At 57.9% G+C, this 14249-nt stretch overlaps 2 protein-coding genes across 2 annotated transcripts; one reads left to right on the top strand and one right to left on the bottom strand.

Annotated features, from left to right (window-relative positions):
* Positions 1–1223: 1223 nt before the first annotated feature.
* Positions 1224–10389, top strand: VOLCADRAFT_64450 (uncharacterized protein; the record flags this gene model as incomplete). The annotated part of the gene is made up of 12 exons (XM_002954138.1): positions 1224–1626; positions 1943–2115; positions 5198–5633; positions 5954–6000; positions 6263–6349; positions 6922–7185; positions 7425–7538; positions 8048–8296; positions 8675–8876; positions 8952–9055; positions 9170–9634; positions 9847–10389. The coding sequence occupies 12 exons, from the start codon at positions 1224–1226 to the stop codon at positions 10387–10389; spliced, it is 3087 nt and encodes a 1028-aa protein (XP_002954184.1).
* Positions 10390–12233: 1844 nt separating this feature from the next.
* VOLCADRAFT_106272 (uncharacterized protein) lies at positions 12234–13898 on the bottom strand (the record flags this gene model as incomplete). Its single annotated transcript, XM_002954052.1, has 3 exons — positions 12234–12409; positions 12562–12712; positions 13161–13898. The coding sequence occupies 3 exons, from the start codon at positions 13896–13898 to the stop codon at positions 12234–12236; spliced, it is 1065 nt and encodes a 354-aa protein (XP_002954098.1).
* Positions 13899–14249: the final 351 nt, after the last annotated feature.

Here is a 14249-nt window from a genome sequence, read left to right as displayed (position 1 = left end):
GAGCAATCCGTCAGCCAACAACACTATGGGGGTGGTATACGATAGGGCTGCTCAGGCCTGGGGTCTCAGGGTTCAAAGAGAGGCGGGCTGCTTGAAGGGGGCAGGGTGAACACCGTCAAGGGTGTAGGCACACAATAGTTGATCGCTTGGCCCCCGCCACCCCCAGTAATACGTTTAGATGGCTCTACCTTCGAGCACGATTGGAATCCACCAGATTCTAGATCCCACCGGACAGAACCGCACTGCCACAAGCTGGTTTCAGACTGTCCATGTCATCGCCACACTGAGAAGAGCTAAAAAACATCGTTACATATTCATTTTATAGTTTCGCAGCTTTCCGCAGTTTCCGCAGCCTTTCCGCAAAGGGGCTCCCGAATACGAAAAGATTCCGCAGACCTGGTCAAGTTTCGGCTCGTTCCCTGGTAAAAAGGTAGGTCTTGAGAATAGCTACGTGAACCCCTTTGAAGAGAATCATTCAGAGATATGTAACTGCTCTTGCACGTTACAAACAGCGCCAATCCCAGCCCCGTCCCAAACCTGGGCGCATACCCGAACAGGAAAGAACCCATTGTGACCCATTGGTGCGGTCCGTTAGTCTTGAGCAACAAAAAGTACAGAGAATTCATCCGCACGAGGAGCACAATGGTTCAGGGGTACAGATCCTGACATGGACAGCGCTGGGAGACACGATATACTTGTACATGCTAGGAAGGACAGGGCACCAAGGCGTTCGACTTTGAGGGCGTGGTCACAACTAATGAGTAAGCTGGCGCGGAGGGCGAGTAATTTGTCCCTATTTTCAGCCTTAGGCAAAAAGAATACTGGCGAAGAACAAAGTGGTAGTTTGTTATAGCCAAGGTGATCAAGCTGTGATAGTTGCGTGTTCAAGTTGGATGCATTGAGTCGTTCCAATTTCCAAAGATGTTGGCACGTTGCTCGTTTTTGACTTTGAACTCGCCTGATGGAATTTGTTAAACCTTATCATGCATGACAACTCCATGTACCTTACCTGCTCCGGAACCAAAAAGCTGATCAACTATGGCGAGGTTGTTTCCTTGACCAGCTGCCAAGCGTGTTACAAAGGTCTTATATTATTTGAGGGGATTTGTGCGAAGGATCCCCCAAATTAGTCAAGCTGTGCAGACCTCCTAGTATGTAGTTGGACCTCGTACCCCGCGACAACCTGTAAAACTGAATGTAACACATACTTACATAGTAGCGCAATGTTTCCAGTGTCACAGCGCCATGGCGTATCGCGCCCAGTCGCGGCGCACGCTGGCGCCACGACGAGGCGCTGCAGGCCCACGGTGCTTCTACTTGCAACATTAACTTCGGGAAATAGCAGCGCATTGAAAATTCACGCCCAACATGCTGCGTGGGGCTGGCAGCTGGCTCGCGCGACGGTCGTTGCCACGACCTTGCAATTCTGCGCGGCATCGGGGCAAGCGGCAAATGCAAGCGTCGGCGGGGGATTTGGTGCTGGCGGAAGGTTTGGAGGCTCTGGAGGAGGTGGAGGCGGTGGCGGTGATGGACCATCGTCGACGCAGCCTGGCTCAGCGAATGTGCTCGGCGATGTCGCGGAGGCGAGCGACCTCGTGGAAGAGGTCGTCCTTCTTGACGTTGGAGGTGCGCTCTCTAGTTATACTAGTTATAGTTCAAAGAATTGTCCTCGAGGCTTGCAGCTGGATGCCACAACTGGCCCGCAATTAAGGAAGCAAGCAAAGCAAGCAAACCAGACCTGTGCGAGTCATTGCACGCCCCTTTCAACAATACAAAAGCCCAAATCGCAACCTTACCTTAATGTTTTTATGACTGAGGAAAAAGGGCAAGCAATCCCCAACCCTTACTTGTGACACCTCACTATACCTATCGCCCACCTTGACAGCCCTTGCGTTCCTCTCGCCCTCCGCCCTCCCGGCCATCCGGCATTCCCCTCCCTTAGGCATGAAATGTGGTGGCTGCGTGGGCCACGTGAAGAAGATTCTGGAGTCCCAGCCAGGAGTCATCGCCGCCTCCGTGAACCTCACCACCGAGACGGCATTGGTGCGGGTGCTGGTGCCCAGGAGCAGCAGTGGCGCTGCAGCGCTAGCGGCCCTTGGAGAGAAGCTGACTCAGGTGGGTGCGTGGGCGGTTGGGTTCGGTTGGGTCGGGGCGTGTGGGCAGTTCAGAAGGATCTCGGTTATGGGTGCTGTGTATTTCGATTCACCTGTTTCAGTTGGGCCGCTGTGTGTTAAGTTGCGGACGTACGGAGCTGCTGCTGGGGACTGGAAGGAGAGGGGGAGGGGAAAGGAGAGATTAAGGATCAGTGGAGGTACGGCAGGAAAATACGGCGGGAAGTACGTCCTTTGGGTCTTACACGGAGGAAGCACGAGGGCACTGAGGCCGGAGGGGGGAGATCTGTGTGGTCGCCCCGGGCGGGGGCCCCGCTGGTGTGTGTGTGTATGGTGTGGCGGCGTGTTGGGGTGGCGAAACGATGAACGGGTTGACCGACTGACTGACGGTGGTCCTGGAACATGGACTGGGCATTCAGGAAAACACACCTATTTGCACGTACACACACGCCCACACACGCACGCACGCCCACATATACGCACATACATACACACATGCACACGAATGGAGGGTCAGTGGGGAACTGTTCGGGGGATGTCGGGCCCCCATTCGAGCGGAGGCCAGGCAGGTGAGGCGGTTGGATGGTTAGGTGGTTAATCCTGTTGGAAATCTACGACAGCGGACGATTAAATGCCTTGAAAGGCATTTAATCGTGGACTTGCAGTAGTAGCAGCAGCAGCGGTAGCAGTAACACAGCGAAAGGGCCTCTTGCTAAAGATCGCTAAAACACAAGACCGCATGGAAATGGAAAGCACCGGCACTCCAAAACGTATTCTAATAGGAGAAAGTTGACCTGAGGCAGACTCTAATGGCCCGCCATCAACGCGGCTGCTGCTGCTACTGCGCCCGCGGTCTCTGTCGTAGGTGCTGACGAAAGCGGGCTTTGAGTCGCGGATGCGGGCCCCGGCTGCGGGCTCCGCCATTCCTGCTACTGCCGGGCGGCGGGTAGCGCCCTCCGCCAAATGAGCGGTGTGGGGGCGACACTGCCTCTGTCGTTGTAGCCGCAGCTGGCAAGCTACTGCTGCTACTGCTATGATTATTGTTACAACTGCTTCTGCCACTCCTAAAGTTGCTGTATCCGCGGATTTGCGTCACAACACCTTTTCGGAGTAGGCGGTGGTGGCAGGGGCAGTAAGTAGCATGAAGCAGCAGTCAGTAGCGTGAGCAGCAAGAGCAGGGTGGTGCAAGCACCGGGGTTCAGCTTTGGCTCGGGAGGCCGTTACTCGAAACTGTGTAATCACCATTGTGGTTTCGGAGTTGGGGCTTCAGGAGGTGTGCGTGCTGGAATAATCACGAGAGGAGGAGGAAGAGGAGGAAGGGAAGGGGAGGAGGAGGAGGAAGAAGGCCGTCGGGAAGGGACTGGACCGCTTTGTGCGAGGAGGAGGAAGAGGAGGGGGTGGGGTGAGGAAGGGGAAGGGAGGCGAGGTCGATGTCCTTGCGTGTACGGCTTGTTGTACGGGTGTGGGGCAGCTGAGGCCCACATGGGGAGGAAGGGAGAAATACTGCCTTACCTGCTTCGTAAGCTGTCCTTCGCGTCTTTCGGTTCGGAAACTGCTTTTGGATTGACTTTGGGTTCCTTTGGGAGGATGATTAGCTCGGCTGCTCGGTCATGATGTCATGGTGATGGTGGGGGGCTGGGAGAGGGGGGTTATGTCCGGTTCCGCTTCACCTCCCCTCCAGGAGTATGAGTAGACGCATGAATTTACCCTCCCGTGCCACCCTGCCCCGGGAGAGGTACTGATATTGAGTCCAGGAGGGGGCCATGTCGGGGTGAATGCTAGGAGGTGTTCGTGAACACTGGAACGACCGTGTGCCAGAGGTGCGTCCGACGGCAATTTCTGTAATGGCAGAGTTGAGAAGAAGGATCAGAAGAAGTAGAAGAAAACAGAACAAGGCTACGTTAAAGAAGACGGAAAAGATGACGTGGGAGAAGAAGACCCCCTTCAGCAAAGGTGTCGTACGAAGGTGTTGTGATCTGCACGTCGCGCGTCATCCATCACGTACTGCCGATTGGACTGTTTCTTAGCTGAGTTGGGTCGGCTACTTGACGGCGGTCGTCTTCGGCAACGTTTGGACACGTTCGCGGCGTGACGGACATACTGACACATATTACTTGTAGTGGCGGTGATTTGGGTTCACTGGCGTTTCACTCGGGGTGGGGGTGGGCCCTACGGCTCTGGGATCTGGTTCCCGTCTCGGGTCCTCCGCATTATTATTATTATTATTATTGTATTTCCTTTCATACCACCCCAGGGAGGGAAGGAGGGGGAGGAAACGTCGTCAAAAGCCAAAGAAATGGGAGGGACCCCCCTCCCCAATCCCCTCCAGGACCCCACAACAGAGAGGGGAAAAGCAGCTTCAGTGAGTTACCCCTTTCCGACGTTAAACGAGAGCCACCACCACTAGAGAGGTCTCAGCACCGAAAAGCCGACAAGTTACCTCGACGGAGGATGCGGAGGAAGAAGAGGACGGGGAAGCAGGAGCGGGGAAAAGCAGCAGGGGCAGGGGCAGAGACAGAAGTACTGTTTCATAACAACGGCCTTGCTGCTCCTGTGCGGCTTGAGGGGCAGGAGGAGACGGACGTCCTTTGCTGTAAATACTCAACCTATCTGCTTTCTCCAGGGGGTCCCGGCCCCACCTAGACACGTTGGCGGGTCTAAGGGCCTTCGGCTCGTCCTTCTAGGCCCTGGACAACATGGTCCGGTCCCGGGCTCGATATGATGAAGAGCTCCCAATACCGCCACCAAGACTACCACCACCTCCACCACCACCACCACCCACCTCTACCTCCACCCACCTCTATCTCCACCACCACCACCACGTAACGTAACTTCTGAGCCTCATCACAATAGGACAGCACTCTACCAGAGCAGTACTGGAACGCGGCCGTTTTGTTTGACTGCCGTGCAAACAATCGCCTACCACTCACCCCAATCTCCGCAAAACACACACAAAAACAAGTACCGTCTCACACACCACCTACTCCCCCCCCTCCACTCATACACCCCCCAACCCCGACAACCCCGCACCCCTACGCTCTTCCCATTAACCCTCCTCCGGGGCCCCCCTCCCGTCCCGCACCCAGGCTCTCACCGCCGCCGGCTTTCCCTCCAAGCCCCGCGACCCTTCCACCTCCTCCTCCGCCCTCGCCGCCGCCCTCGCCGCCAAGCGCGCTGCCAAGGTCGCTCGGCTCCGTGCCGCCACCCTCGATCTCCTCACTGCGTGGGGTCTAGCCGCGGTGTGCGGACTGAGCCACCTGGCGCACGCCCTGCCCTCCGCGCCCGCCTGGATGCACACCTTCCACTCCGTGCCCCTCAACGCGGCCCTCTCCGTCGCCGCACTGCTAGGGCCCGGGCGGGAGATCTTGGTTTCGGGGCTCAAGGCGCTGGCGGCCGGTCGGCCTGACATGAACACGTTGGTGGGCCTTGGCGCGGGCGCTTCGTTCGGCGTCAGCTGTGTGGCGGCGGCGCTACCTAAACTGGGGTGGAAGACGTTTTTTGAGGAGCCGGCGATGTTGCTGGGTGAGTGGGTCTGGGTGGGTGAAGGGAAGGATGGGGAAAAGGGGGGTAAGGGGGGGTGCTTTGATCGTCTTAAACCCTCGCTGTTTGTTGTCGTTGTTGTGTGCGGCGGGTAGATCCGGATGGTCTTGGGGTCGTGGAGGGGCCCTAGGGCGAACCTTTCTAGGGTTTTCAGTCCCAACCCGTAAATGGGCTCCCCCGCCCTTCCTTCCAACCACCCGGGGGAGGTTGTGGTCGCATCCTGAGGGTCGGCGCGAGTCTCTTCTCTTTGGTCGGACCTTTTGTCAAATCTAATCCAAATCCAAATCGTTTGTATTTTTTAGGGTTTGTGCTCATCGGAAGGGCGCTGGAGGAGAGAGCCAAACTGCAGGTCGGTTTGACCCGGGGGATGGGGTGTGGGGTGGAGTGTATATTGGACGGATAGGAATGTTTTAGTCCAGGCTCGTCCAGGCTCGTCCAGGCTGTACCTGGCAATCTATTAAGGATAGGGATTTGTGTTTTAGATGTTCTGAAAATCTGATCCGATTATATTGTATTGTATTCATCGAATCGATGTTGCTCTGAAGTGCACGACATCCTAATTTTTCTACATCTTGAACGCCGGATGCGACGGAACCCTTGTTCGAATCCAGGCGAGTGCGGATATGGCAGCTCTTCAGGAGCTGGTTCCCACACGAGCGAGATTGCTCCTGAGTGGAGGCGGGGATAAGCATGCAGAGGTGGGAGGTGTGAAATGTGGGATGTGGGTTGTTGTGTATGTGTGTGGGGATGGGGTAGTTGCGGAAACAGACACCAGGTGCGCCGCGTGGCGTGTTGAGCGCATGGGTGTTGAGCGGATATTGAGCGCACCAGTTTGTGAAGGCATGCGCGGTTTGCGACTTAGGGTTTGTGTGTCTATCGATAGTTCTATCGGCGTATCTGTTGGTGTGTGTGTATGTATGTATGTACGTGTGTGCGTATGTATGTACGTGTGTATGTACGTGTGTTGGAAGGAGGGGGAATAGTGCTGTTGCTCCTGCGCATTGCGTAGGGTAAGTGACACCCCCCCCACACACACACATACATACATACACACATACTCGCCACGTGGCACCCATCACGTGGGGAGCATCAAGGTGAAGTCAAAACTGTCATCTTTTTCACAATGACGCCGCACTGACATTCCCATCGTTTTCCTTCCCGTCCTTCATTCTTCCGCCTCCCTTACCCTGAACCCCAAACACATACATAAAACACATACATGCATACACGCTCACACAGCTCACACAGCTCACACGCACACACTACGCAGGTTCCCGCGGAGGCGGTGGGTCCCGGTGACCTGTTGCTGGTGCTGCCGGGCGACCGGGTACCCGTAGACGGTGTGGTGGTGGGGGGGAGGTCGTCCGTGGACGAGTCCGCGCTGACCGGGGAGCCGCTGCCGCTGACTAAGGCTCCCGGAGACCGCGTGGCGGCGGGGACGGTCAACTGCGACGGGGCGTTGACTGTACGGGCGGAGCACAGCGGCCAGCAGACGGTTATTGCGGATATCGTGCGGCTGGTGGAGGTGGCGCAGGTGTCGGGGGGTGTCGGGGGTGTCGGGGAAACCTGGCGGCGGTGTTTCGTTTTCTTTCGACCAACTGATGTTAAGAGATGTCCCCGTTATGTGTTTTTGTTTGACTCTAATTTTCCAGGGGTTTGCTATGTCGTACAGATACCCGTATATGTACACATACACATATACATACACGTACACGTACACGAGTGCTTCATCTAAAACGCTCACCCCCTCCCAACCCCCCACCCCTCCCTCAGGCCCGCACGGCGCCCATTCAGCGTTTGGCCGACACGGTCGCCGGCAAGTTCGCTTACGGGGTGATGGGTTTGTCCGCCGCCACCTTCGCATTCTGGGCGGCTGTGGGCACCCGCGTCTTCCCCCAGGTGGACCGACATACATACGGGCGTGTGTACGTATGTATTATGTACATTTGTACGTACGTGTGATGATGTTGTGCTGTCGGAATGTGTGTGTGTGTATGTATGTATGTATGTATGTATGTATGTATGTATGTATGTATGTATGTATGTATGTATGTATGTATGTATGTATGTATGTATGTATGTATGTATGTATGTATGTATGTATGTATGCATGTATGCATGTGTGTACGTGTGGAGTGCGTCTGTCCATACCTCCATTCGCCTGTCCGTCTGTCTGTCTGTCTGTCTGTCAATCGGAGCTGCCGCAACGAAAAAAGTAGCATTATTTCGGCTGATCCATTTTGCTAACGGCGTTTCGTGGTGGTAGTGGTGGCTGTGGCAGTGGGCCCCCTGGCCCCCCCAGGCCATCCCTACGTCCCTCACCACCACCATTCCCTCATTCCACCCGCGCCGTGCTTTCCCCCCCCTTTGCTCCCAACAAACCACCCCAAACCCAGGTCCTCTCCTCCAGCGCCTCCGGCCCCGCGGGCGCCTTGCTGCTGAGTCTCCAAATGGCCTGCAGCGTGCTGGTGACGGCGTGTCCGTGTGCGCTGGGTTTGGCCACCCCGACTGCCGTACTGGTGGGCACCAGCGCGGGCGCCAGGCGGGGGTTGCTGATTCGGGGGGGCGACATTTTGGAGGCTGCGTCCCACGTGGATACGGTGGTGCTGGACAAGACGGGCACTCTCACTGTCGGGAAGCCGCAGGTGGGCGGCTGGGGGTGTTGGGGGTTGTGTACGAGGAGGTGTGTGTGTGTCTGTATGTGTGTCTGTATGTGTGTCTGCATGTCTGCCTGCATGTCTGCCTGCATGTGTGTCGGTATATGTGTGCTGAGGGCGATAGCAGCTCGCGCGTATGTGGTGTGTGTGTGTGTGTATATGTGTAGTGGGTAATACGTCGTGGCGGGATGATGAGCCGGGAATCAGGTCTTCTGGCTAGGCTGTTTGGCGGCCGTGTGAGACCGGGGAGGAAGGCTGCTTGCGGGGTTGCAGTGTTTTGTGCTGGTTGGGTGACGAGTACGGCATTAGGCAGTACCTGGCGCCCGCAGTTTCTCCTCCACTTATGGACGTCTGAATGCCGTACAGGTCACCCATGTCCACTCCCTCCTGCCCCTGGAGTCCCTGACGGGGCCCGGCGGCGGCGGCGGCGGCAGCAGTGCAGCTGACGCCGTACTGCAGCTGGCGGCGGCGGCGGAGCGGCGCACCACGCATCCCGTCGCGCAGGCGCTCGTCCGCGCCGCCGACCAGCTACATCCACCGGCGACGGCAGCTGCAGAACGCGCCTGCAGTAGCAGTAGCGGCGCCGATGGCGCTGCAGAACCTTCGCTGACGGCGGCGCCGACGCTGGACCTTACCGTACAAGACGGGTCGTTCGTACAGGAGCCTGGCAGTGGCGTTGCGGCGACGGTTGGCGGACGTCGAGTGGCGGTTGGGACATTGGAATGGCTGCAGCGGCAGGGCGCGGATGTTACGGCGGCGGAGGCAGCCTTGGCAGCGTACGGCACAGGCCATTGCACAGCTGCCACCGCTGGCACTTTGGCGGCAGCAGCCGGCGGCGACGACCTGGACTTCCCAGAGCAGCCGCCGCCGCCACCGGCGGCGGCGGCAACTTCAATCGCCACCGCCGCCGTACACGGCGTCGGTAACAGTCATAGTCGCGTGTATGTCGCTGTCGACGGCGCCGTCGCTGGTGTCATCGATGTCGCCGACGCCGTACGGCCTGACGCGCGGGAGACGGTGGAACGGTTGCATCAGCAGGGCATCCGTACAGTCATGCTCAGCGGCGATAAGTCCGCCGCCGCGGCGGAAGTGGCGTCGGCGGTGGGCATCGCCGCCGCCGACGTGTTCGCCGACGTCAAGCCGGCGGGCAAGAAGGCGGTGGTGGAGGAGCTGCGCGCCGCGGGCCGCGTGGTTGCGATGGTGGGCGACGGCATCAACGACACGGCGGCGCTGGCGGCGGCGGATGTGGGCATTGCGATGGGTGGCGGTGTCGACGCGGCTTCGGAGGTCGCCAAGGTGGTGCTGCTGGGAGACCAGCTGTCCCAGGTGGGTCGGTGGGTCGGTAGTTTGGCGGGTCCAGGTGGATCCAGGTGGATTCAGGTCACAAGCATATGCATCACAGGAACATATCGTCTGGACAACATACAATCACTGACCCAAAGACGAACATGAAATTCGGTTATCCGTGCCCTCCTTAAAAGTATTGTTTCCTAATCGTGTGGCCATCCCCCCGGGTGCAAACCCCCCGATGTGTGCAGGTCGCCGACACGGTTCATCTGGCTCGTCGTACACTGGCCAAGATCAACCAGAACCTCATGTGGGCCTTCGGCTACAACCTGATCGCCATTCCCCTGGCGGCGGGGGTGCTACTGCCGACGGCGGGTATCTGCCTGACCCCCTCCGTCAGCGGCGCGCTCATGGGGTTCTCATCCCTGGCTGTTGTCAGCAACTCGCTGCTGCTACAGCTGGAAGTCAAGGGCATGGGCACGAGTACGGCTACTGCTACTGCCGGCGCTGCTGCACGGGCAGGAAGCCGTGGGGCGGTGGTGGCGCCGCTGGCGTCACCAGCGAAATCCTCCGCCGATAGGTCACAGGGGGAGCTGGCGGAGGATGGCGGCTTGGTGGGGACGGGAGTTGCGACGTCAGCGACGGCGCCGGCGGCGTCTTCTCCTGTTGAGGAAAGTGCGCGTGGTGCGCCGCAGATGTTGGCGTCCGTCGTGAGCTCGAGCGCCGGGAGTGCCGGCGGTGCCGGTGTTGCCCCGCGGGCCGGCGGCGGCGGCGTGGCTAGCGCCGCTGGCTAGTCCTTGCTGAACGGTACAAAGCCGTACTTGCGTACGGCGGACAGGCCACCACATGCTTGGGGGAGGGATGCTTGGTATGGTATGGTGTGGAATTCTTCGCAAATCTCTGTCTGGGGGGAAAACGGTATCCGTTCGCTGCTGCGGTGGCCGTGTGAGACATTGATATGTGCTTACTGTATGTACCGTTGTTGTGAATGTCAAGCCACCACCGCTGCTTCGACTGCGATAACCATTATTACTACTACTGTTACTGTGCTGCCGCCACTGCTGCTGCTGCTGTAGCAACAGAGCGCGGACAATTTTGACCATTCGTTGTAGAGCGAAAAGTCTTTTTTCCCCTAAATCCATGGTCTGTGGTTTTGGGGGATTTTCGCTTCGAGAGTGTGTTTGTGTGCGTGCTGCTGTGAGAAGGTCCAGTTGTGCATCAATCGGTGTGTCCGAAATGGAGAGCGCTGCGATGATGTTTATTAAACATGTGCAGAGTATGTGTACGGCATGTGGTACGAGAGTGTACGAACGACTGACTGGAGTGTAGAACGACGGTATAATAGGGCATCGCATCACATGACTAAGTGCCGGTACGGCATTATATTATAGAATCCACCGGAGTAAATGTACGACGTGTTACGTTTTCCTTTTTTCCCCACGCCGTACAGTACGTGGCAGGTTATGTCTTTCCCGGAAGCCTAATTGGTGGATTGCTGTATGTATGTGTGTGTGCGTGTGTGTTTCCTTCACCCAGGCCGACCTTTGAGCCTTTGAAGTGACGTGTGATGTGGGTCCGGGTGGCGATGTGTGGAGAGGTCCGTCAGGCGAGTGAGGTAGAGGGTAGGTAGGTGCAGAGGGATGTACGACGAAGGCAGGTTGAGGCATAGCGAGATTAGGTGTGTGTACCTGCGAGGTGCTAAGAGACGTGGAAGAGGGCTCTGGGAATATCGAGACGAAGTTCTGTCCCATTCGCGTGCACACACCCGGCCGTCTGTCCGTATGTATGTACGTACCGATAGCTAAGGTTTGAGAGGATCTCTAGACATTTACTGACTGTATGAAGTCAAAAGAGCGAAAGCTGTGACGTTCATTAGGCCTACATACATACATACATACACGCATACGCACATTTATCCGCGGGAATATATTTCCTCCTTACACACAAATTAATAAATAAATAGGGTCGAATCGACGTGGAGGAGCCACAGCATCACGTCGCAGCGTCAACCCTCCTGTCGCAGCATGGTGATGGGTGTACGAGAGGCGACTGGCAGAAGAGGGCGACATGCAAGGGAGGGAAGGACGTCCTTCACAGGTGGATGAGGTGGATTTCCACATTTTTCATCGTTTTTCACCTCCCCCCTCCCCCTTCCCTTTTTAGTCCCAAAAGTCCAACCAAGGATTCCTGATCATCCTCTCTTCACCCTCACCCTCCTGGCCCCCAAGGAAAAAAGCCAAACGGACTCCGGACCCCTCCTGCGCCTCACCGCGGCTTCCAACCCCTGCCTTGCCTCGCTGTCACTGCCGTACGTATACCTCGAATTTCCTGGGGTCCAAACAGCAGTACAGGTCTCTCTATCCGTCCACCGCCGGTCCCCGGGGACAGACAGCCGGTATGCCTCTCCCTCAACTGCCCCATTGTATTCTAGGGCCGCTCCCCAGCACAGGCACAGCAGCTCACTTAACATGGACACCCCCTCCGGCCCCAACGCCTCCCGCGCCCTCCAGTAAAGCAGGGTCTTCCCCCCAGCAGGAGTGCTCTCCTCCCCCCCCCCCCCCCCCACCACCACCACCACCATCACCGTCACCACCATCACCACCACCAATCCGGGGCCCACCCCAGCACCCCGATATCGCTACTGCTGGGCCGCCAGCAGCTCCTCAACCTCGCCTCTGGAGGGCAGTGACGTCATGGCGCCCATGCGCCGTACACACAGAGACGCCGCCGCCGAGGCGAACTGCAGCGCCTGTGGGGCGGCCTTGCCCTCCAACACGGCCACCGCGTAGGTGGCGGTGAAGCAGTCCCCGGCGCCTGTCGTGTCCAGAGGGGGCAGAGAAGCAGGGGGCCCAGGAGAAACGGGCGTTGGTTTGGGTGTGTGTGCACATGTGTATGTGTGTGTGTTGGGGGGGTTGTTCGAGGCCATCTGTGTGTTCTTGTCCAAAGCAGGACCCCCCCTGCCGTACCCGTCGTATCCAGCACCTCGGGCGCCTTAATGGCTTGTTGCCTGATGGCTGTCTGGCCCTGACCTGGCAGCAGCAGGCTGCCCTCACTGCCCAGCTTGACCAACACGGACTGCACACCCGCAGACATTAGCTGCTCCGCTGCCGCACGGACCTGGGCAGCCGAGGGCCACCGGCGGGGGCACCGGAGCAACAGCAGCAGCAACAGCAGCAGCAACAGCAACAGCAACAGCAGCAGCAACGGTCAGGGCCCCCGGTGCTCGTCCTTTATCGGGCGAGCCGCCCACAGTGTAACACCCCATCAACAGCAGCAGCAGCAGCTACAGCAACAACAGCAGCGGCCGCCTGTTTCTAGGCTTCTAACAATCGATGCCGTACTGCAACCGCTTGCTTGCATGTGATTGTGTGTCTCCACTGGCATATGCGTTTCGATGTGGGTGATGCAACCTTCAGTAGCGTGCACACACACAGACACACACACACAGACACACAGATACAGATACAGACACGTGGAGGCTCAGCTCAACAATACATACACACACCTCTTCACACACATCTTCGCAAACATCCTCACACACACTCTCTTTCGCTTTCACTCGCACCTGGTCTTCAGTGTCGGTCGGCAGCCCCGTCAGCCGAGCCAACTCGGTCTCATTGGGGCTCAACACCGTCAGACACGACAGCAGCTCGGGTGCTATAGGGCCCTCCACGCCGCCAGCGTCCAGTACGACGGGTACACCGGCAGCCTTGGCCAGCTGCGCCACCTCGATGTTGACCGACTCGGGAATCTCGCGCTGCAGCAGCACTGCTCCAGCGCAAGAAAGCAGCTGCTTCACACCATCGGAGAGGCTCCAGGCGGCTTGGTTAGCACCACCGACGATGATGATGGAGTTTTCGCCGCCGGCTTGCAGCAGGATTAACGCGGTGCCGCAGGGCCCCGCGACATCTTGGGCATGTGAGAGATCGACACCACAGCCCAGCAACGCGCTGCGCAGCAGCGCCGCGTTGGGGTCGTCTTTGCCGAACTGGCCGATGAAGAAGGTGGGATAGCCAGAGCGTGCTGCAGCAGCGGCCTGGTTTGCGCCCTTGCCGCCCGGGACAGTCTCAATTGATGCTGCCGCGAGGGTCTCGCCGGGCTTTGGGAGGCGGTCGATGGGAAGAACGAGGTCAGCGTTGACTGAACCGACGACAATGAGAGGCTTTTGCGGTGTTGTTGTCATGATTTCCCGGGCGCCGGCAGCGACACTTGCACGACGGTTGGGATGGCTAGCTGCAAGCTTAGGGAAGCCCGTATGGAGAGATGCTGGGCTGCGCAGCTTAGAGCAGAAGTTGATGCGCATTGCAGCTATGTGCAGAGTTTTAGACCCAACGAAGCTTCACGACATAAACGTTTCACGGTATCGCGGTCTCGGAGCAAAAGGCCTTAACCTAGCGCGAGCGAGAAGCGTGTTTTACGTGCATTTGATTACTTATCAGGACTTATCGCTAACCCATGCACAGGTGTGTACGAAATTCATCAACACGTTGACATTCGCTTTTGCATGGTACGCTTCCGCACACCGCATTATCCTCGGATGCTCGGTAGCAACGCTCCTAATGTAGAACTCTTACCATGCTGAACATTTAATGTATGCTGGGCATGACCATGCTAAGTATTTCCATTCACTGACGGGAGGCCGCCTGGTGTTGCA

The sequence above is a fragment of the Volvox carteri genome, assembly GCF_000143455.1.
Source record: "Volvox carteri f. nagariensis unplaced genomic scaffold VOLCAscaffold_40, whole genome shotgun sequence".
In the NCBI taxonomy this organism is placed as follows: domain Eukaryota; kingdom Viridiplantae; phylum Chlorophyta; class Chlorophyceae; order Chlamydomonadales; family Volvocaceae; genus Volvox; species Volvox carteri.
The sequence above is the reverse complement of the archived record's forward strand: the minus strand, read 5'-3'. Positions and strand labels throughout refer to the sequence as shown.